At 35.8% G+C, this 23,373-nt stretch overlaps 1 protein-coding gene across 1 annotated transcript in view; it reads left to right on the top strand.

The window, feature by feature from the left end:
- LOC150092349 (enhancer of mRNA-decapping protein 4-like) overlaps positions 1-23,373 on the top strand; it is a 406,953-nt gene that overhangs the window by 78,332 nt on the left and 305,248 nt on the right. The window contains exons 4-5 of the mRNA XM_090414848.1: positions 5,117-5,222; positions 14,314-14,506. Coding sequence (XP_090270974.1) covers positions 5,117-5,222; positions 14,314-14,506 — 299 coding nt within the window. The remainder of the gene's footprint in view (positions 1-5,116; positions 5,223-14,313; positions 14,507-23,373) is intronic.

Below are 23,373 nucleotides of genomic sequence, written 5' to 3' on the forward strand. Positions count from 1 at the left end.
ACTTAAACAGAATGGGCAAGGAAAGATTAGCAAAACAAGTGTTCTCTGCCAGGTTGGCAGCAAAATGACCCAGAGGAAGACCAAGATATAGGTGGATTGATATGGTACAATGACAATACCTTAGACGATAGAAATATAAGATCTGATAATGTTGGAGTCTTGACAAGTAACAGACTGATTTGGAGGAAAATTGTAGATAGGAAGTTAGTAATGATGTAATTTTTTTCATGTAGTACTATCATATCCTGTACACCCGTTGATGGTACATGGCAGGAATTTGATGATGATGAAAAAAAATGTCGAGAATTGATTATTATATATTGTATACACTTATGTTTCTTATCTCAGACTACAATATGCTCTGCTATTGTTAGTATCTTAGTATCTTTGGGTTCAGTGAGACCATAGCACAGCTATACCCACTCCTGAATAGGAATAGTCTCCTAAACATAAACAACGATTCAGAAAAATGCCTAAGAATGGTGCTAAATGCTCCTGGTTCATCAGAAACCTTCAGCTACACTGAGAAGATACTCACAGACATCAAGGCCCACATGACAGGTATTGCAGAAAAATTCTTCACAGACAATCACCCAATCAGCTACTTTGACAAGCAGCTGACTACAAACCCTCGGATTGCTTCAAACATAGAAGACTGAAAGAAAGCCTTCATCGCAGAAACACTCACAAAGAGCAGGTCAAGCACCCACACCGAATCCCCCCCCTCATAAACAAGAACTTAGATAAAAGGATAAGGAGTCAAGGATTCAGTCCAGCACTCAAAGAAGTTAATTATTATTATTTTTTTATTATTATTATTATTACAGGCAACTCCAGGGAGTCATTAGACTCATCGAGGGAGGCCCCAAATCATATTCATCACAACTATTCGACATTCATACAGTATCTATCATACCTCGCCTTAAACTCGTTCACTGCTGTCACAGCATCCACCACAGACTCTGGGAGTGCATTCCACTCATTCACCACTCTAAAAGTAAAGAACCCAGCTCTAACACCTTTACTAACCACACTTTTGCCCAGTTTCCATGGATGTCCCCTAGTCCTCCCACAACCAGCCCTGTTCTCAAAAATATCTTCTGAATTAATTATTAAAGAAACTCTTCAGTAATTTGAATGTCTCAATCATATCTCCCCTCCTCTGCCTATCAACCAATTTTTGCAACCCACAAATCCTCAACCTGCTCTCATAAGGTTCATTCCACAGACCTCCTATCATCTTGGTCACTTGCCTCTGGATCCTCTCCACCTCCTCCCCATCAAGAAGAAACCTAGGGCGACCAAATCTGGGCACAGTAGTCGAGATGGGGTCTTATCAAGGCTCGATACAAAGGAACAATAACCTGGTTGTCTCTGCTTGTCAACGTATTCTTCAGCAACCAAGTGATTTGATGAGCTGATTGGGCCACTTTTGCAATGTGCCCCCTAAACTTCAACTCCTTATCCACCAACACTCCTAAATCTCGTGCCTCATCAATTTCCTTGCTCCACCCCACCGGCGACGTGGCGTTTTTTCCTGGTTGTCTGTAATTGCACTGTTTGTGGAAAAATGTGACGACTGCTTTATTTAATTATGCATAGCCGAAAATTGCCGCGTACCACACTTTGAGAAACACTGTGCTACTCTACCAAACTTATCTTTAAAAAAAGCGGAATTCACACCAAAATCCCACAGACACAACAAGCTACCAAAAATAAACAAAATGTATAACCTTACATTTTGCCACATTAAATTGACATCCATTCACCTTAGCCCAGACCCCAATCTATCTAAATCATCTTGCAAAATTTTGACGTCGTCTGCATTCACTATTGCCCTACCCAACTTTGCATCATCTGCAAACAAATGAACTGTTCCTTCCTCTCAGATCCTTTCCTATATCATTAATAAACAAATTAAACAGCAGTGGTCCAAGAACAGATCCTTGTGGCACAACTAGTCACAGGCCGTCTTGTGGACTCTACTACTGAATAAACCACTCTCTGATATCTCTCCATCAACCACCCTCCTATCCATCTCAACAACCCTATATATACTGCAGTTTACTGATTAGAATTCCATGTGATATCCTGTCAAAGGCCTTAGCAAGGTCCAGTAGAATCACTGTAAACCCATTACCGTTATCCAGTTCAGCCATTACTGTGTTATGAAACGTGAGCAAGTTACTGAGGCATGATCTACCCTTCACAAAACCATGCTGTCCCCCATACAGTATCCCATTTTCTTCTATCCAATCTTGTATTTTCCTCTTGACTATTTTCTCCAAGACCTTGATAATGATTCCTGTTATGCTGATTGGCCGGTAATTTTCAACAGCAGCCTTGGAACCACCTTTGTGCAGTGGAACTATTTTCCCCTCTTTCCACCCCCTTGGGACTGACCCAGACCTGAGGCTCAAATTAAACAAAATGGTCAAGGGCACTGACAATTCTTTAGCCACTTCACGTAATAGTTAACAGTATCTTTGGAGATTTCTGCCTGTTGGTGATGAAATTTCAGTTTTAATTGAAACATCCATATAGGTAGTTTTGAAACTGTTACAAGCCATTTTACACATACAGTGCATGTGCACGCACGCACACACATGGCAATTCACTTAGCATGGAAGCACTGTTTTGAAGGTACAATTGCAAAGTTATTTAGGTTGTGGAATATAGGCTTGCTTTCCTTGCTTTTCCTTGTCTGAAGTGAATAATTATTAAAATGTTACTTTAAGAATGAACTAGTTGAATAAATTCATATGAAATGATAGATAAATCAAGACAGTCTTGAACCAGCAGTATAGTAAAACACTGTTCAGATTTTAACCTATAGATTCAAGAATTGAGCCTGTGTAGCTCAGTGGATGTGGCGTTTGCACACCACCGCGCTAGGCCGCTCGAAGGAAGTCTTGGTTTCGAGTCTAGTCGGCGACTAGAGGCAATTTTTCTAAGCCTTTTTTCGACCGGTTCCCGAGTTAGTCGATCTCTGGCACGGGCAAGCAGGTTTTTCCTCCCGGAAACTCGGGTTTTTTCGTCCTGTAAACTCAAGAAAATCGACCGTAGAACCCACATAATTTCAGACATTAAACATATTGTGTTAGGGTTAGAGACCACGAGATGGCGGCACATTTGAGCCGTCTCTCTTCACTGCGTACCGCTTAATTAGTGATAGCCTTGGGCCATCTGTCTCTGATTGGGTACCAGTGTAGATTGAACTGCCCACTCAGTCTCCAAAAGTTAGATAGGGCTAAATGGCCTCGCCTACTCCCGTATATACGGGAATAAAAAGGTGTTAGCTGATTTTTTTTTTTTTTTTTTTTTTTTTTTTTTTTTTAGCTGATTCAAGAATTGTGTACAATACTATCATTGATCAAAGTCTGGAGTCCGTTAATATAATAATTCATAAAAGTATGTGGAAAGTGAACAAATGGTGAAATCAATGGCAACCTTTTAATAGCATATTAAAAGTGAAGATATCAGAAAATAAACTTTTATTTAATAGTTAGATGTGGGAGCAGAACTCATCTAAGGTGGTGTAGCTACATGAATAGAATACACAATGGTTAGCAGAACAAATCTTTCAAGAAAAGACTTCCTCTGTTTATTCTATGATAGGGCCTTTTTATTTTTAATAATAAAAAGACCTGTGCTGTTCTTTCAAAGTGCATTATCCTCAAGATGTTGGGATGAAGTTAGGCCTACTTTAGTTCAGAATTATGTTCTGAACAGATTAAAGAACAATTTGTAAGATAATTGTTAATATGTAACAAAATTAACTAAATGCTGTGTTTGACCTAACAAGTTTATTTTAATAGTTATCATTTCATGCTAAATCCTTAGTTTTTCAGCATTCTCTGTTATTGTTGGACATCCAAGTCATTTGCTATTAATATCTTCTTTACCCTTAAGTGTTTTGTTTACCCTTAAGACTTATTGAGACAGTATAATTAAACAACTTGAAGTTGTTTGTTATACTGTCTCAATAAGTCTTAGCATTTTAGCATTATATATCATCTCATTTCTGAGATGAATGTACTATTACTCGCTACAAAAATTAGTGATATGTTGCTTATAAAAAATACTCCATTGCTGAACAAAATTGAAACAAGCAGGGGCATACCCCATATGTGTGATCTTACATCAGGCAATGGAATTCATTTTCCACCTACAGAAAATTGCAGACATTCATGCCCATGACAGGATTTGAACTTGCAGCCTGTTGATTGGAGAACAGATATGCTAACCACTCAGCCAATCAAACTGGCAACCATGCACCTTTGTAATAAAATCATGTTTTTAATTTCATTGTCAGATCCATATCTAAGGTGTATATATGTACTTAAGTAGACATATGTACTTAAAGATAATTTCCTGAACAGTTAGTATGATATGCTTATAATAAAGCTTGTGAAAATTATAATTTTTGTAGAAATGTTTAACAAAAGCAACAAATAATTATTTTCTCTTAGGTCTATCCCTCTTGTCTGTCCTAGGATGGGTTGAGTCCCCTCCTAATGAGGAATTACTGGTGTATTAATGCAGCCGGTTCACCACTCCTCTGCTGCGTCCTCCTAAGGGTGATATTCATGACTGTAATCTGTGTGTGTTCACAGAGCCGGTTTGCCTGCTTGCAGGATGAAAAATCCCAGATAAACTAGGGAGAAAAACCCTGCTGTCCACACCCAAGACCAGTTAACTTGGCTATGGCTGAGAAAGATCCTTAAGCTCCTCACATTGCCGACAGGAATAGAACCATTGTCAGATCCATATCGAACCATATACCTGGGGACACTCCTTCCCCAGGCATATGGTTGCAAAGCGCCTAGCCACTATGCTAACTGCACGGCTCTCTTAGGTCTAGATCTGTAATTTACAAATAAACTATAATAAGTAAATGATTTACTAAAAACATTTGCTCCAGCTTATACTAAAGTGTTAGATGTATGCATCTCGAAGATCATTTCTTGAAAATGATTAGTTATAATAAAGCATATAAAAAGATTATTATGATTTTTATAGAAATGTTTTTTTAACAGTAGCAATTTGTTTGGAGATATAATTTATAAATTAACTAAGTATATAAATGATTTATTCTGATCTACTATTAATTTAGGTTAAAGTGCGAAATGTGGTTGATTATGGCTGGGAATATAAATACTATAATGGAAGAATAGTTAGTACTCATCAGTCCGGGATTTATTTAGCATATGCAATTAGAGGTAAGCTTTAGAATGACTTTTAAACTTTACTGTGGTAACATTAATGCAAAATATTTGTAAAAAAAACTTGCATTAATAATTAGTACTTCTCATTTCTGAGGAATTGATTGTTATAATTTTTATACATACATATGTGGGCTGTTCAATAAGTAATAAGACTAATTTTACTGTGGCGAAACCACTCATCACAATATTAATTTCTGCGGAATAAAGAAAGGTTGTATGTATTAACAAAAGCGGTTGATAGATGGCATATACGGGCTGATGTGCCAGTTACGTGACTAAACGCAAGTGCTCATCGGCGTGCCTACGAGGTTCGACCAGTCTTCGAAATGGAAGCGTCCTTGGAACAGTGTTATGCGATTAAATTTTGTGTGCGTTTGCAAAAATTGGCATCGGACACTTTTAACATAATACGCAAAGCTTTCCATGATGAAGCAATGTCGAGGGCAAGTGTTTTTCGCTGGCATAAAACTTTTAAGGAAGGAAGGCAAAATGTGGAAGATCTTGAACATGAGGGAAGACCTTCAACGTCCATCACAGAGACAATGATCAACACAGCAGCGATTATCATCAAGCACATCAAAAGGAAGCGTCCATTGCTGAAGAATGGCTTCTTATTGCACCACGATAATGCAAGGCCACATATTGCTGGTTGTGTAGTGGACGTTTTGCAGAAGAACAACACAGATATCCTACCACACCCTCCATACAGTTCTGATCTCGCACTGTGAGATTTCTGGCTGTTTCCTCAGCTCAAGAAACCACTAAGAGGCTGCCATTTCGAAAGCAACAAAGCATGTGTAAAAGCTGCGGAGGCGGTTTTGAAAGAACTCTCAAAAAACGGACTCTCACATGTATTTAAGAAGTGGACGCAACGTTGGGACAAATGCATCGCGTCTCACAGTAGTTACTTCGAAAAAGACCATGTAAATGATGACGATTAAAGGTAATCTGTTTTCTGTATAGACATAGTCTTATTACTTATTGAACAGCCTACGTATAAGATTTACTGATAAACAGTTTATTAGTTCAGCATATAGTTGAAAGTTATACCAATTGGAATAAGTATTGTTGAACATAGTTATGAACATAATTTGTTTCTTGAAATGTGTTTTGTAAGTTGAATAATGAATGTATTTATATTTTTCATAAGATGTATTTTTAAATTTATTGATGCATTTCTGTAATAAATTAACTTTATACAAAGATATTAAAAATGTATAATTCAAAAAATAATTTATTCCGAAAATAGTACATTACTTTTTAATACATACAGTACATACATTAGATGATTACTGCACAGGACTTGGTCCCAGATTATCTGATCCAGTAAGACTGGGTTTCCTCTTTCTTGAGGAAAGTCTCAAAAGAAACTACACAGATGCTTTTCATTTCTTTATATGCTTTGTAACAGGTAAACTCTTAACACCTTTGCCGACTGTAGAACTTCTTTTAACACATAATTATCTTGTATTGCCTTTAAATCTGCCTCACTTTGATTTTAGAAAAATCTGCAAGAAGTTTGATTGTCAAGATTTTGTAGGTTTCATACTATATTTGTTGTCTTCATGCATCTTCTTTCCTTCTGCATTTCAATTACCTCATTTGTTACTTTATCTGAATAAGAATCAGTTAACGTGTGAGCATTTAATTCTGTAATGCATGCATGCTTTCTCCCTTCATTGCAGCTGGTTGGATGCAGAAGGTTCACTGTGAGCATGGAATACAAGATAAAATCCCAAGGAGATCACTTTTTTTAAAAGGCAAGAATGGATGAACTTTAGAGATTTACATGAGAAGAGCAGGGATGATGTTGAGATGGACATTGCTAAAGACGTGGGTGTAACCAAATGAGTTGATAGCATTGAAAGGATCATATACGTGAACAGAATGCTGTGTTGGTGGTATGAGGTGTAGTGGCTTGTAATAAGGATAAGAGATAGAAAATTGAGATAGATAATAATCTATCATGCTTGGATTCTTGCAAATCTTTTCTTGTCAGTTTTATTTATAAGCACTTGTTTAATAAACTGACCATCTGTTCTCCAAACATGGTCAAATTATTCAGTTCTTTTACTTATAAGTGATAGAATGTTGGATCTTTGAAATGTTTCTTTGTTGGATCTTTGAAAGGTTTCATAGTTCCTCATTTGTCGTTTATACAGACAAGTAATTTGATCATAAGATAGCACTAAAACCTTTCCCAATACTTTTAAATGTAATAAATATTTTATTATCTCACTTTGTTGTTGATCTTGTTTTACAGCTATAGGTTAACATTGGTCATATATAACTTAGAGCACTTCTTTGCACTTTTTTGATAATATTCTGGATTTCAGAATCTGTACGATTATAGCATATCCATAATTAGCTTTCTCAGTTCTCTATCTCTTGAAGTATTGTTGTAGCTGTTAATGTCGATACCTAGATACTTTAAAATTATTCGCTTGCTCAAAGATGTAATCATCAATAACCAAATTGAATTGGTCCTAATGGATCCTCAAAGTGCACGGTGGCTGAAAACTTCTGATAAACACCTAGAACAAAATGATATTAAAGCAACTCTTCTTATATATCCAAAGAGAAAAAGAGCAAATTATTACAATTTGATGAAACATGGGGGTTAAAGGGTTTAAAGATATGTTCTTTCTTGTGGTATTATCAGTTGCTTCAATATAATTTTTGTTCTAGTTGTATATCAGAACTTTTCAACCCCCCCCCCCCAAGGGTAGTGTTATATATTTTAATATTCTTTTATGACAATTCATAGGCTTACTTCCCTTAATTATACAGTGTACACCTAATTTAATGTCCTGATGAGAATCTCCAAGGAATGGAAATGAACAGGATTTCTTCCAATTCTCCTTTGTTTATTTACATCTAATGACGTTTCCATTGCTATGTTGAGTTGATAAAAAGACATCTCTTTATCAAAGTTTATATTTTATTTCAAAAATTGATGAATATCCCTAGGAAACATGCCTTGCATTGTGTGTTGCAATCACATAGTTGTATTATTTATATACTTCTTTTATTGCATCATGTGTTTTGTTGTCTCCTGTCATATGCTTCTTTATAGGTCACAAAATACTAGATTTCAAAAAGTTTTTATTTTATTTTATTTTATTTTATTTTTTAACACCTTGGTTATATTATACGTTAAAGATATTAAGCAATTTTATAAGCATGGTTTTAATCCTTTTTCCAAGTAAGCAAACAAGCAAGTAAGCCAAGTTTGCACCTGAAAGTATTTTCAGGTCTGAGGCAACTCGTGATAGAGGTGGAGTAAGCTCTGATCACTTGGCTTAGTATCTCCTATAATGCAAAGCACATCTTGCAGACATGTATGTGTACAATAATCCATATAAGGTCTTATACAATGGCATCATAACCTCTGTATTTTTGCATGTCAGAGTGTTCTGCATCATTGCCATTATCTGATGTGATGTCTTCACAAGTTGTGCAATGTGGTCCCTGAATTTCAGGTTCTTGTCCACCATCACTCCTAGATCTCTCATCTCCTCTGCTTCCTTTAAAGTTTCCCCTCCAAGAGTATATTTTGCATCCAATCATTGCTTACTAAATATCAAACCTCACACTTTGCAACATTGAACTGATAATTCTACTTACCTGCCCATTCATGCAATCTATTCAAGTCCTCCTGTAAGGCCATAACATCTGCTTGACTGCATTACTCTTCCCAATATTGCATTATCTTCAAACAGCTGCATATTACTAGTTGAACCCATCCTATTATCAATAACATACAAATTGAACAACATTGGCCCCAAAACTGACCCCTGCGGTACACCACTAGTGACCTTCCTCTTTCGGGATGCTGCACCTCTATATACACCCTTCTGATACTTATCTGACAGCCAGTCACTGATCCAACTCAGAAGTCTGTTATCCACTCCCATCTCAATTTATTTAACAGTTTGTCATGTGGCAGTTTATCAAAAGCTTTTGCAAAACCAAGTACACCACTGTATATGCATCTCTCCTGTCCAAGGTATTTGTCACCTAAGCTGTATAACTTGTTTTGCTAATCTTTCCTCGCCCATTCTGTTTAAGTAAAACAAGTGTTCTCTGCCAGGTTTGCAGCAAAACGACCCAGAGGAAGACCAAGATATAGGTGGATTGATACGGTACAAAGTGCCTTAGACGATAGAAATATAAGATCTGATAATGTTGGAGTGATGACAAGTAACAGGCTGATTTGGAGGAAAATTGTAGATAGGAAATTAATAATGATGTAATTTTTTTTTTTCATATAGTACTATCATATCCTGTACACCCCTTGAGGGTACATGGCAGGAATTTGATGATGATGATGATGAGCTGTATAACTGAGAGGAGACCTCCGCATAGCCTTTAAAGGAATGCGGAGAACCGACCAGGGCTTCTGACCTAATGTCCAATCCTCACCTTCTCGTGGTGCACCCTGTTGGGTATCTACTTGGATACTGAACGAACGAGGATGGGCTGGCAATTTGAGATTTAGCCGACCAAATTGTATTCTTATTGGTTAAACCAAAATAAAAAATGATGGTACAACATGACAAAATTTGATGCCGGCTGGGGCGTCGGCCGGTTAAACAAGGCCCCCGTTGTTTTCACCAGGGAACTAGGCCGAACAGTGAAAAGTCAGCTACTGGAAAAAATCTGAAAACAAACCCCAACTCAACATCACCAGAGTTAAAGATCGGTACTATCAACGTAAGAAGCCTGAATGGCAAAGAAATGGAGCTAGCTGAGGAATTAGATAAGTACCAGATCGACATAATAGGGGTGACTGAAACAAAAAAGACCAAAACTGGTGAGATCTTTCTGAGCAATAAATACAAAATGTTATATTCAGGCAATGACAATCTAGGAAAAGAAGGAGTCGCCATAGTATTCAACACAAAATACAAGGCTAATCTTCTTGAATGGCAGTCAGTCTCAAGTAGAGTAATGTGAGCAAATATCAGAATGGGGAACTGGACAATGAAAAATTCCTCCACTTCTACCTTAGTAGAAGTGGAGGAATTTTTTCAAGCTTTAGAAAAAGCAACTGACACAATGAAAAATAAAAAGTTGGTCCTTGTTGGGGATCTAAATAGCAGAGTAGGAAATGATTGTGAGACATACAAAAATATTTTGGGAAAATTTGGTGAAAAGAGCAAAGCTAATAATAATGGCAAATATCTGTTGGATTTCTGCTCAGAACATGGACTGGTTATTACTAACACCATGTTCCAACATAAAAATGTGCACAAATTCACATGGAGAGAAGATGCTAGGAATAAGAAAAGTCTCATTGACTATGTTATTGTTGATAGTGATGTTTTCTCCCTGGTGCAGGACACCAGAGTATACAGAGGATTTGAAATTGGAAGTGATCACTATTTAGTCTTGAGCAGAATAAAATTGAATTTCATACTGAAAAGAACACATGAGAAAGTTTTAAAGCGAATAAAAGTCGAGCAGCTCTCAGATATGAACTGTAGACTAAAAAACACAAACATTATTGAAGAAAAAATGAAAAAGTTTGAGAACAGGAACCAAACCTTGGAGATTCAGTGGCAAACTCTGAAGAAAACATTGATTGATTCTGCCAGAGAGGCATGTGGTGAGGTTGTCTGTAAGGATAAAAAAATCAGAACTCCCTGGTGGACACAGGAAGTTAAAGAGGCAGAAGTTAAAGAAGGAAAAGAAAAAAGCATATCAAAAGTTCCTGTCAAATAAGTCAGCTTGTGCTCTTAGAGAATATTGAGACAAATGCAAGAATGCTAAAAACTGTGTAAAACTAGCTAAACAAAAGTTATGGGAGGACTTTGGCAAGAATATAGAAAATAAATATCAAGAAGGTGGCAAAATATTCTGTAGGTTGTTGAAGAAGCTTAGGAATGGAGGAAAGAGTGCTGTAAAAGGAGTTAGAGATGATAAAGGTGACATGAAAACGGGAGAAAAAGATATCCTTGAGGTATGGAGTAATTACTTTGAAAAACTTCTAAATGAAACAAGCAGTGATGACAGCATAGTGATAAAAAAACACTGACCAGGCATGCAGTGACCAGGAATACATATCCATACTTGAAGTAGAAAAAGCCATCAAAGGTTGAAATGTGGAAAGGCAGCAGGAGTAGATGATATTCGACCAGAAATGCTGAAGTATGGTGGTGTGAGAGTCTTACAGTGGCTGCACTGCATAGTTCAGAAAGCCTGGACAGAGAGACGAATTCCCAATGATTGGAGTAGAGCTGTAATAGTACCCATATATAAAAAGGGAAATAAAACTGCATGTGAGAATTACAGAAGTATTTCCCTACTGAGTGTTCCTGGCAAGATTTATGAAAGTATACTTGAGAAATGGTTGAGAAGAATTGTGGAAGAAGAGCTTGGTGAAGAACAAGCTGGATTCAGGCCAAATGCAGGATGAGATCTTAACTTTTCGACAAATAGTTGAGAAATCATGGGAATATAACAGAGATCTGTATTTAAGTTTTGTCGATCTGGAAAGGCATTTGACAAGGTGCCAAGAGAAGCTATTCGATACGCTACAGTTATATGGTGTCAATGGGGGCATTATATCAAGCAATACTTGGTCTTTATTTGAGTTGTAAGTCAGCAGTTAGAATTGAAGGACATACAGGAAGGTGGTTTAATGTTAAATCTGGTGTGAGACAAGGATGTACATTATCCCCTCTGTTATTCATTATCTATATGAATCACATTATGAAGGAAAGTGGTATTAAACATGATATCAAAATTGGAGATGTTAATGTGAGCTTTATGCGGATGAAGTTATACTCTAAATCAGTGGTCATCAAAGTGGTCGATATCGACCCCCCCCCCCCCCCACACACACAGGGGTCTATATGACATTGTTAGAGGTTGATTCAGACTCGGGTTGATAGAAAAATATAAAACATCATTGTACGGGTAATATTTAATTCAGTTAACTTGGATTACCTCCATCCTGAATGACAACAATGTTATATAGACCCCTGGGGGTCGATATCGACCACTTTCGCGACCACTGATTTAGAAGTATAACAGTGACATGGATAGGACCTGTAAGATGGAGCAAGGTCATGAAAATAGTTAGAGGCCAATCAAGTAGGCCAAAATGACGTATTTATGTTAGTAAATTGTATACGAAGTTAAAAGTCTTATTTTCATATATATATAAGGATGATTGTATTATTGTTATTTTGTTATCTAAATTAATTTTTATATTTTATATATTATTTATCCCTCCTATCAAATATGTAATGTTAAGAAGGGCGTCAAAAAAAAAACGTATCCCTTTGTCGTTAAGCCAATATAATAATATATACTATATCATACATACAATAAACACTGTAACTATAAAATAAACAATCTAAAAACTCACATAAGCGTCTCTTTTGCTTGTCCTATTATAATTAGGTAATAGTAAAATAGAGGAGGGTTGATAAAAAGTAAAGAAACTCTTGAAGGGGTAAACGGTCAAAGAAGTTTGGCGACCCCTGTTCTAAATAAATCTGCTAGAAGTCTTCAAGATTCTCTGACTAAATTGAATAACTGTTGTAATAGATATGGTATGAAGGTCAGCAAAATATGAAAATGACAACTTGTTTGTGAATGGAGAATCTGTGGAACAAGTAAAACAGTTCAGCTACTTAGCCACGATTTTTAGTGAAGATGGTAAATTAAATATAGAAATAGACAACAGAATCAACAAAGCTGGTTTGGTAGGAAGTCAATTGAATAAATTCGTATGGAATAAGAGAGAAATTAGTCGGAACACTAAATTAGCTGTATACAAGACAGTGTTCAAACCATTCTTAGCTTATGGATCTGAGAGCTAGGTCAGAAGTAAAACACTTGACCAAAGACTAGAGACCGTAGATATGAGAGTCCTGAGAAAGATTAGAGGCGTGAACAGATTGCATCAGTGGCAATATCATATTAAAAACGATGATATTAGGAAAGAACTTGACATTGTCAGCATCCAGGAATACGTTAGCAGAGCTAATCTCAGGTGGTATGGTCACTTAAATAGAATGGGCGAGGAAAGATTAGCAAATCAAGTGTTATTTGCCAGGTTGGCAGGAAAACCACCCAGAGGAAGACCAAGATATAGGTGGATTGATACTGTACAAAGTTTCTTAGACCATAGAAATATAAGCTCTGATAATGTTGGAGTCTTGATTAGTAGCAGACTGATTTGAAAGAAAATTGTAGATAGTAATGATGTAAATTTTTAATGTAGTACTATCATATCCTGTACACCCCTTGTGGGTACATGACAGGAATTTGATGATGATATATATATATATATTTTTTTTTTTTTCCTTCCCGAGATGTCTGAATTATGCTGAAAGTTTTTTTACTTGGTTATACTATAAATTAAAGATGCCAAGAAATTATATTTTTGGTTTAATTCTTTATCCAAGTGTAAGCAAACAATGTTTGCTCCTTGGATATGGATCTCAGTATCTCTACAGGACTAGCTCCCACTGATGAAAAATCTCAAAGATTAAAATTGATCCAGAAGGTAACTTTCACTATAAGTATTAACAATAAGCATTATATGCTCTCTGTGAAGGTGCGTGTTTAGATACAAACAGCAATTTGATGGAAAATCATCTTCATGGGATATACAAGTAGTTTATTTGCAAAGCATTTGTCTGGTGTAATAAACATTGTCTAATTTGTATATAAAATGATGGATATTTTGTCTTTCTTTGGAAATGTTTTGAACAATTTATAAATGCATCAAAATACAACTTTTAATGTATTTTGAATACACATCAAAAGTTTTGTTATTCATTGTTAAGATTTTATTTATTTATTTTTTGTTTCAAAATGAGTTCATTAAACTTAACTCTCACTACAGCAAACACTGTTGTAATAAACTTACTTTAAGAAACTTTGGAGAAGTCCCAACCAAAACTCTGCAATGTGCTGTTCTTAAGGAAATTCATTGTAACAAACTATTTCTATGGTCTCTGTGTTTGCTATATTGAGAGTCAACTGCAATTGCCTTCTCTTTTTCATTTTCACATCATTTATGTTCACTGAATAGTAAGTAGTACATCATATTAAATTTTTATAGCACCAGGTTCATCTGTAGCAATGGTACGAGTAATGAATCCTACAAATGGAGAGCGAGCTCTGATCAAAGGTTTAAAAGGTGAAATTAAGGATCTATCATTTGCCCATACTAATACTAGAGTTCTTTTAGCCTGTGTTGATGAAGTCGGAACTTTGCTGGTTCATGAAATTATAGATGAGGGAGGGAAAATAACGTATCCTTTTTTTTTTAAATGCATATTGATAATTTTGATGTTCAAATATTTTTAATGTGATTTAAATGTGATTGTGATAAAAATGAAAGTTTTATTTTTTATTTGAAATTAGTAAGTTTTATTAACATGAACATTCCAACACCTAAATTGTATAGATATGATCACATGTATGAAAGAAATACATTTGTCTGCAATATGCCTCTTTTAAATTGAGAATTGCAATCATAAATTTGAAATAGAATAATTGCAGTAATTCCTCAATTATGTGATCCTAAGTAGGAAAACAGTTTTCCAATCGGATAACTGAAAGGTTGGTTAATTGAAGGTACAGTCACATGGCACTGTATTAGAAGTTGGTTGACACACTAACCCAATCAAGAGTTGATTAACTGAAGTTTTTCCTTTGAAGGATAGATAATTGAGGAATAAGTATATTAATTAGAATGCCTGCATTATCTTTACAGTTTACCATTCTTATCTGGCATCTATTCTATAGCATGAAAGCAGGCCCATTCTAAAAAGGGGAAGTAGAAGTCAGCCATCAGCTGTTGTCCCATCACCCTTGCCTCATGCAAATAATGTGCTGAAGAAACAATTTCATATAAATTCTGTTGGCATGGGCTGTGTCCAGATGAAGGGGATAAAATTTGTTTTATCTGTATACACTACTTTTTTGGAAGTTCCAGGTTGTGCTCCTCCCTGCTCTGAGTTATCTCAGAAATCATTATCATTAGCAGTTGATTTCTTCATGACCTGGAGACCACCAGTTAATAGGACCAGAAGTATAGATTTAGCCATTTTTGATCCATAGTGAACTCCAACATTACTCACCTTTGTGTGCAAACTATGGTAGGGTATGGTAAAACTTGTGTGGTCACTCTTGATAACTTCTCTGACAAAATTTGAATCAAGATTTTACTTTCATATTCTCATTGTTTAATTTTTGCAGGTGAGCATAACAGAAAAATTTAGCAGTGCAAACTTGAAAGTGAAATCATGAGTTTAGGTATAGTATCGTGGTTTGATTGTACTAAAGTTTTGGGAATGGGGGGAAAAATCAATTCATTGAAACTAGCATTAAGTAGCACTCTCTTAAGAAAGAGTAAGACTTAAGTCTTACTGAAGTTTTCTCACAAGGGCACCTTCCTCGTGAAAGTAGGAGCTAAGTCTTCCAAAAATACTGTGTATGGAGGTATTAGCATGTTCTGCAAGACCAGACTATTATTCTGGCTCATGATATTCGATAATTTGTTCTGACTCATGTTATTTGGGTCAGAACAATGTGGTTTTGCAAAACATGCTATTTTTCTAAACACAGGTTTACTCGGGGGCAGAGAGGAGCAGGAAATGAAACTTGTTCTGAGGGTTTCAAGGTGCACTGTGAAGGGATGTTCAGCAGAAGCTGCATGGGTTCCAACGAGCTTAGTACTAAGTGGGAGAATTATTGATGCTATTTCAGATGAACATTTCATATGGAAATATTTGTAGAATACACATCCTTTCTTTCATGCTTACATGGTGATCAGAATACATTATGGAAAATTATGGAGACAGCTACCATGTTAGAGCAAAACTTTAGTTTAATATAAACCAAAATGAACACTCGACATTTGAACCACCTATAAAATTGAAAAACATATTCTACTCCTCTAAGGATCTTCTCCTCCCATTGGCACATTCTGAAGTTTATTGCACATGTAACTTATATTGGTGAAACTGGATGTACAATCCCTATACTGGAGAAGAAAAAAAAAAAAACGTTAAATATACCAATTTTGAAGCAGGTCTGTCAAATCACGCTCTTGACACCCTACACCAAATTGATTGGAAAAGTACCTGCTCTTTACATCATACAAAAACCTGGTATGAAAGAAAATTTGAAGAGCCTGTGAAATTCTGATTAACCACCCTAATCTCAACAATAATGGTGGCATAAAAATTCCAAGAATTTGGATTGCACATATTCAGCCCACTTAGTATCTAACATACTCTAGGACTTGAAGCAATTTTCAGCTTTTATTGGAAACTATTCCATACCAATTGGTTGAAATTTATATGTATAATCATAGTTTATATATAAAAGAATGATCATTAACTCAGTTAACATACATATTTTTATGAAGAATTGAATGACTAGAACAGAGATTTAAGTAAAAAGGTTTTAATATAAAAACACGACTAGTTTCGGCCTGTAACAGCCTTCATCAGGTGACATTATAAAAGAAGAAAAAACATTAAACACTGAAGGTTAAAAGACTATGAACAACATAGAGAGTCTCTATACATAATTAGCATGAAAACATTGTAGTTGTATTTGAAGCTGTTCTTTCGTTTGTTGCATTGTTGGAAGAGTGCGTGCTTGCAGCATCATGTGAACGCCAGTACATGATTACAGCTGAATGACTATCTGGGAGGTTGTTGTAGCTCAAGTTATTATTTAGATGAACAGGATTGAAGATTTTCATCATTAGGATTAGCCAAGAAAAGGATATGACTTGATAATGCACTGGCTCGCTGTCTCTTGTAAGTGATATCCCTCATGTGTTCTTCCATATGCATTTTGACAGATTTGTCTGTCTGCCCAAAATAAGGAATATCACAATCACACAATATTTTATGTACACCAGGGTATTTGAATTGATGATGATAAGGTTTTGGGTGGTTTATTAAGAAACGGATCTTTGGAAGTGGAGTGAACAAGGTTCTGATATTGTATTTTCTTAGAACTTTTGCTAATTTATGTGAAACTATACTTATGTAAGGAATAGATATATTGCCTTTGAATCTATTTGTTTCTTCTGAGTGATGTCTAGAAGGATTAAGAAGGAATTTTTCAATGATTCTCTTGGAATATCCATCAACTTCGAAAGAAGTTTTAAGATGGTTTATTTCTGTAAGAAGTTCATTTGGGTCATCCAGAAGAGAATGGGCTCTATGTCCCAAGGTGAAAATTATTCCAAGCTTATGAGGAGAGAAGTGATGGGACTGACTATGCAGATATCTGTTGGTATGTGTGGGCTTTCTATATATCGATATTTTGAGTTTACCAGAAGAGCGAGTCAGTTTGACATCAAGAAAAGGCAAGGAATTATCCGTTTCAAACTCGGCAGTAATTTTAATACTTTGATGTCGGCTATTGAGATGTTAGAGGAAAACCATAAGGGATTCATGTCCATGGCTCCAAATAATGAAGACATCATCTACATAGCATTTCCAAACTTCATCATCATCATCAAATTCCTGCCATGTACCCTCAAGGGGTGTACAGGATATGATAGTACTACATGAAAAAAATTACATCATTATTAATTTCCTATCTACAATTTTCCTCCAAATCAGTCTGTTACTTGTCAAGACTCCAACATTATCAGATCTTATATTTCTATCGTCTAAAGCACTTTGTATCGTATCAATCCACTTATATCTTGGCCTTCCTCTGGGTCGTTTTGCTGCCACCCTGGCAGAGAACACTTGTTTTGCTAATCTTTCCTCGCCCATTCTATTTAAGTGACCATACCACCTGAGATTAGCTCTGCTAACGCATTCCTGGATGCTGACAATGTCAAGTTCTTTCCTAATATCCTCGTTTTTAATATGATATTGCCATTGTTGCCATCTGTTCACGCCTATAATCTTTCTCAGGACTCTCATATCTGTGGTCTCTAGTCTTTGGTCAAGTGTTTTACTTCTGACCCAGCTCTCAGATCCATAAGTTAAAACTGGTTTGAACACTGTCTTGTATACAGCTAATTTAGTGTTCCGACTAATTTCTCTCTTATTCCATATGAATTTATTCAATTGACTTCCCACCATACCAGCTTTGCTGATTCTGTTGTCTATTTCTATATTTAATTTACCATCTTCAGTAAAAATCGTGCCTAAATAGCTGAAATGTTTTACTTGTTCCACAGGTTCTCCATTCACAACACAGTTGACATTTTCAATGATTCTGCCTATTTTCATTGTCTTTGTCTTTTTATTGCTGACCTTCATACCATATCTATTACAACAGCTATTCAATTTAGTCAGTGAATCTTGCAGACTTGTAGCAGATTTATTTAGAAGTATAACATCATCTGCATAAAGCAAAGAGCTGACATTAACATCTCCAATTTTGATATCATGTTTAATACCACTTTCCTTCATAATGTGATCCATATAGATAATGAATAACAGAGGGGATAATGTACATCCTTGTCTCACACCAGATTTAACATTAAACCATCTTCCTGTACTTCCTTCAATTCTGACTGCTGACTTACAACTCAAATAAAGACTAAGTATTGCTTGGTATAATGCCCCATTCACACCATATAACTGCAGCGTATTGAATAGCTTCTCTCTTGGCACCTTGTCATATGCCTTTTCCAGATCGACAAAACTTAAATACAGATCTTTGTTATATTCCCATGCTTTCTCGACTATTTGTCGTAAAGTGAAGATCTGATCCTGACAGCCTCTATTTGGCCTGAATCCAGCTTGTTCTTCACCAAGCTTTTCTTCCACAATTCTTCTCAACCGTTTCTCAAGTATACTTGCATAGATCTTGCCAGGAACACTCAGTAGAGAAATACCTCTGTAATTCTCACATTCAGTTTTATTTCCCTTTTTATATATGGGTACTATGAGAGCTCTACTCCAATCATCGGGAATTCGTCCCTCTGTCCAGGCTTTCTGAACTATGCAGTGCAGCCACTGTAATACTCTTATACCACCATACTTCAGCATTTCTGGTCGAATATCATCTACTCCTGCTGCCTTTCCACATTTCAAGCCTTTGATGGCTTTTTCTACTTCAAGTATGGATATATATTCCTGACTGCATGCCTGGTCAGTGTTTTTTACCACTGTGCTGTCATCACTGCTTGTTTCATTTAGCAGTTTTTCAAAGTAATTACTCCATACTTCAAGGATATCTTTTTCTCCAGTTTTCATGTCACCTTTATCATCTCTAATTCCTTTTACAGCACTCTTTCCTCCATTCTTAAGTTTCTTCAACAACCTCCAGAATATTTTGCCACCTTCTTGATATTTATTTTCTATATTCTTGCCAAAGTCCTCCCATGACTTTTGTTTAGCTAGTTTTACACAGTGTTTAGCATTCTTGCATTTGTCTCTATATTCTCTAAGAGCAAAAGCTGACTTATTTGCCAGGAACTTTTGGTATGCTTTCTTCTTTTCCTTCACTGCCTCTTTAACTTCCTGTGTCCACCAGGGAGTTCTGATTTTTTTATCCTTACAAACAACCTCACCACATGCCTCTCTGGCAGAATCAATCAATGTTTTCTTCAGAGTTTGCCACTGAATCTCCAAGGTTTGGTTCCTGTTCTCAAACTCTTTCATTTTTTCTTCAATAATCTTTGTGTATTTTAGTCTACAGTTCACATCTGAGAGCTGCTCAACTTTTATTCGCTTTAAAACTTTCTTACGTGTTATTCTTTTCAATATGAAATTCAATTTTATCCTGCTCAAGACTAAATAGTGATCACTTCCAATTTCAAATCCTCTGTACACTCTGTTGTCCTGCACCAGGAAGAAAATACCACTATCAACAATAACATAGTCAATGAGACTTTTCTTATTCCTAGCATCTTCTCTCCATGTGAATTTGTGCACATTTTTATGTTGGAACATGGTGTTAGTAATGACCAGTCCATGTCCTGAGCAGAAATCCAACAGATATTTGGCATTATTATTAGCATTGCTCTTTTCTCCAAATTTTCCCAAAATATTTTTGTATGTCTGACAATCATTTCCTACTCTGCTATTTAGATCCCCAACAAGGACCAACTTTTCATTTTTCATTGTGTCAGTTGCTTTTTCTAAAGCCTCAAAAAATTCCTCCACTTCTACCTTAGTAGAACCTTCTGTGGGACCATAGGCACAAATAAGTCTCATTGTCCAGTTCCCCATTCTCATATTTGCCCACATTACTCTACTTGAGACTGCCTGCCATTCAAGAAGATTAGCCTCGTATTTTGTGTTGAATACTATGGCTACTCCTTCTTTTCCTTGATTGTCATTGCCTGAATATAACATTTTGTATTTATTGCTCAGAAAGAGCTCACCAGTTTTGGTCTTTTTTGTTTCAGTCACCCCTATTATGTCGATCTGGTACTTATCTAATTCCTCAGCTAGCATTTCCAAACTTTAGGTGTTAAAATAAAGGAAGAGATAGCCTTGATTTCAAAATCCTCTAAGTAAATATTTGCGAGTACAGGGGATAAAAGATTACCCATAGCCAGTCCATGATTTTGTTTGTATATATTATCTTGAAATTTGAAGTAACCAACCTGATGCAATGTGTAAGCAAGGCTAACATTTTTTTGGATAACTTGTCCTTGAGTAATTTTAGGACTTCATCTGTTGGGACATTAATGTTATGTCCAAGCTAGCCATGATCTCATCTTCGTTAACTGTAATATCCTTGATGTGTGTGTAACAAATTCTGTAGCGTTCTTGATAAAGGATGGTGACTTGTTTGAAAAACATTTTAGGTATTTGGCAAGATATTTTGAAAGATTGTACGTCGGAGAATTGATACCTTCTATAATTGGGCGTAATGTGGTGTTCTCTTTATGGATTTTAGGAACACCATATATACGAGGAATTAAGGGATGGAGAGAGTGTAGAGATAAGCGAACGTTTCCTGATAATTCAGTTGTTATTTTTAATAAGTTGTTTGTACGATTTTGAAGTTCACGAGTTGGAATAATTTCCATCTTGGAACATAGAGCCTGTTCTCTTCTGGATGACTCAAATGAACTTCTTACAGAAATAAACCATCTGAAAACTTCTTTCAAAGTTAATGGATATTCCAAGAGAATCATTGAAAAATTCCTTCTTAATCCTCCTAGACATCACTCAGAAGAAATAAATAGATTCAAAGGCAATATATCTATTCCTTACATAAGTACAGTTTCACATAAATTAGCAAAAGTTCTAAGAAAATACAATATCAGAACTTTGTTCACTCCACTTCCAAAGATCTGTTTCTTAATAAGCCACCCAAAACCTTGTCATCATCAACTCAAATACCCTGGTGTGTATATAAAATATTGTGTGATTGTGATATTCCTTATTTTGGGCAGACAGACAAATCTGTCGAATTGCATATGGAAGAACACATGGGGGATATTACTTACAAGAGACAGCGAGCCAGTGCATTTTCATCATATTCCTTTTCTCTGCTAATCCTAATGATGAAAACCAAAGTCTGCTGGGAAAAATCTACTAACATCTTCCGTTGCAATGATGAACTAGAGAGAAAAATCTTGGAATCTAGAGAAATCATCTTCAATCCTGTTCATCTAAATAATAACTTGAGCTACAACTTCCCAGATAGTCATTCAGCTGTAATCATGTACTGGCGTTCACATGATGCTGCAAGCACGCACTCTCCCAACAATGCAACAAACGAAAGAACAGCTTTAAATACAACTACAACGTTTTCATGCTAATTATGTATAGAGACTCTGTGTTGTTCATAGTCTTTTAACCTTCAGTGTTTAGTGTTTTTTCTTTTTTCTTTCTTTTATAATGTCACCTGATGAAGACTGTTACAGGCCGAAACTAGTCGTGTTTTTATATTAAAACCTTTTTACTTAAATCTCGGTTCTCAATTCTTCATAAACACACACACACACACACACACACACACACACACACACACACACACACACACACACACACACACACACACTGGGGGGGGAGCCCCCCCCTAAGTTCTGGACTGGTAGGCTAGTTCTCCTTGAATTCTGACTTGAATTTTGATAAACCGAAAGAGTCCTCCCCCAGATGCCTACGCTGCCCCCCCATTATAAAAATTGCTAAGTAATTTTTATAATTTACTGAGTAAGTAAATTACTAAGGCATGACCAACCCTTCACAAATTCTGCATCCCATACAGTATACTAGTCTTTTCTATCCATTCCTGAATTCTGTCTTTGTTCAACTTTTCCAGTACTTTTACACCACTCCAAAGACATTACAGTCTTAGAGCCTCTTTTATGCAAAGGAGTTATGTTCCCTTCCTTGGTATAAAATCCCAAGGAAGAAAATCCTTGGGATTTTATACCAAGGCTGAGAAGTCATTAAAAGTCGGGTATTTCCAATTCCTTTTCACATGAGCTGATATCCCATCTAATCCCACAGCAGTCTATTAACTTCTCAAACCGGCTAAAGTGGATGAAATAGTCAGCTCTCCCTAGTTTTTTTTCATGGATCAAAACTTCGTCGGCATTCTACCTCTTATCGTGCCATTAACCTCATTATGGCTGTTCTAGAGCCATTAGTGGATTAACTGTTGCTGAGTGACCCTTGTGTCCCCCTGTCTTTACATCTATTGTGTTGCTTGGAATTTCCTTTACTATCCTAAGATATTTGGATTTATTATCTCTAAAATGATTTATTGCGTCTCTTCCCAAAAATTGAAACGAATTTCACATGTGCAAAAATAATCAATCCTGAAAATGACTATCGATCAGCCTTTGCAATGAATCTATTTAGTAATAGTAAATTGGGTATATTTTATTCTACAAATCAGTGCACTGGAAGGGTTGCACTGATTCTTCTTTCACTTTACTTATAATATAGAAACAATTTTTTTTGAATTTCAGAATTTTCAAATGTTTGCTTTGAAAATATTATGTCAAATATTTATATTTTTAAATAATATTTATTGAAATAAATATGTCGTTTTGCTTTCGTTCCTAGCCAAATACCATTATATGGATCATCACATTTCAGTTTTAGAAATGATTTTTTTATTATTTTATTTTGTCTTTATGAACAACAAATGTTAAAATGTTAAATTGCATTACTCGGTTTCTATTGCGAGTCTTTTTGGTATCAAAAATTTATATCCA

This window comes from Typopeltis vanoorti, chromosome 26, assembly GCF_054136105.1.
Source record: "Typopeltis vanoorti isolate ZY-2024b chromosome 26, IOZ_Tvanoo_1.0, whole genome shotgun sequence".
In the NCBI taxonomy this organism is placed as follows: Eukaryota; Metazoa; Arthropoda; class Arachnida; order Uropygi; family Thelyphonidae; genus Typopeltis; species Typopeltis vanoorti.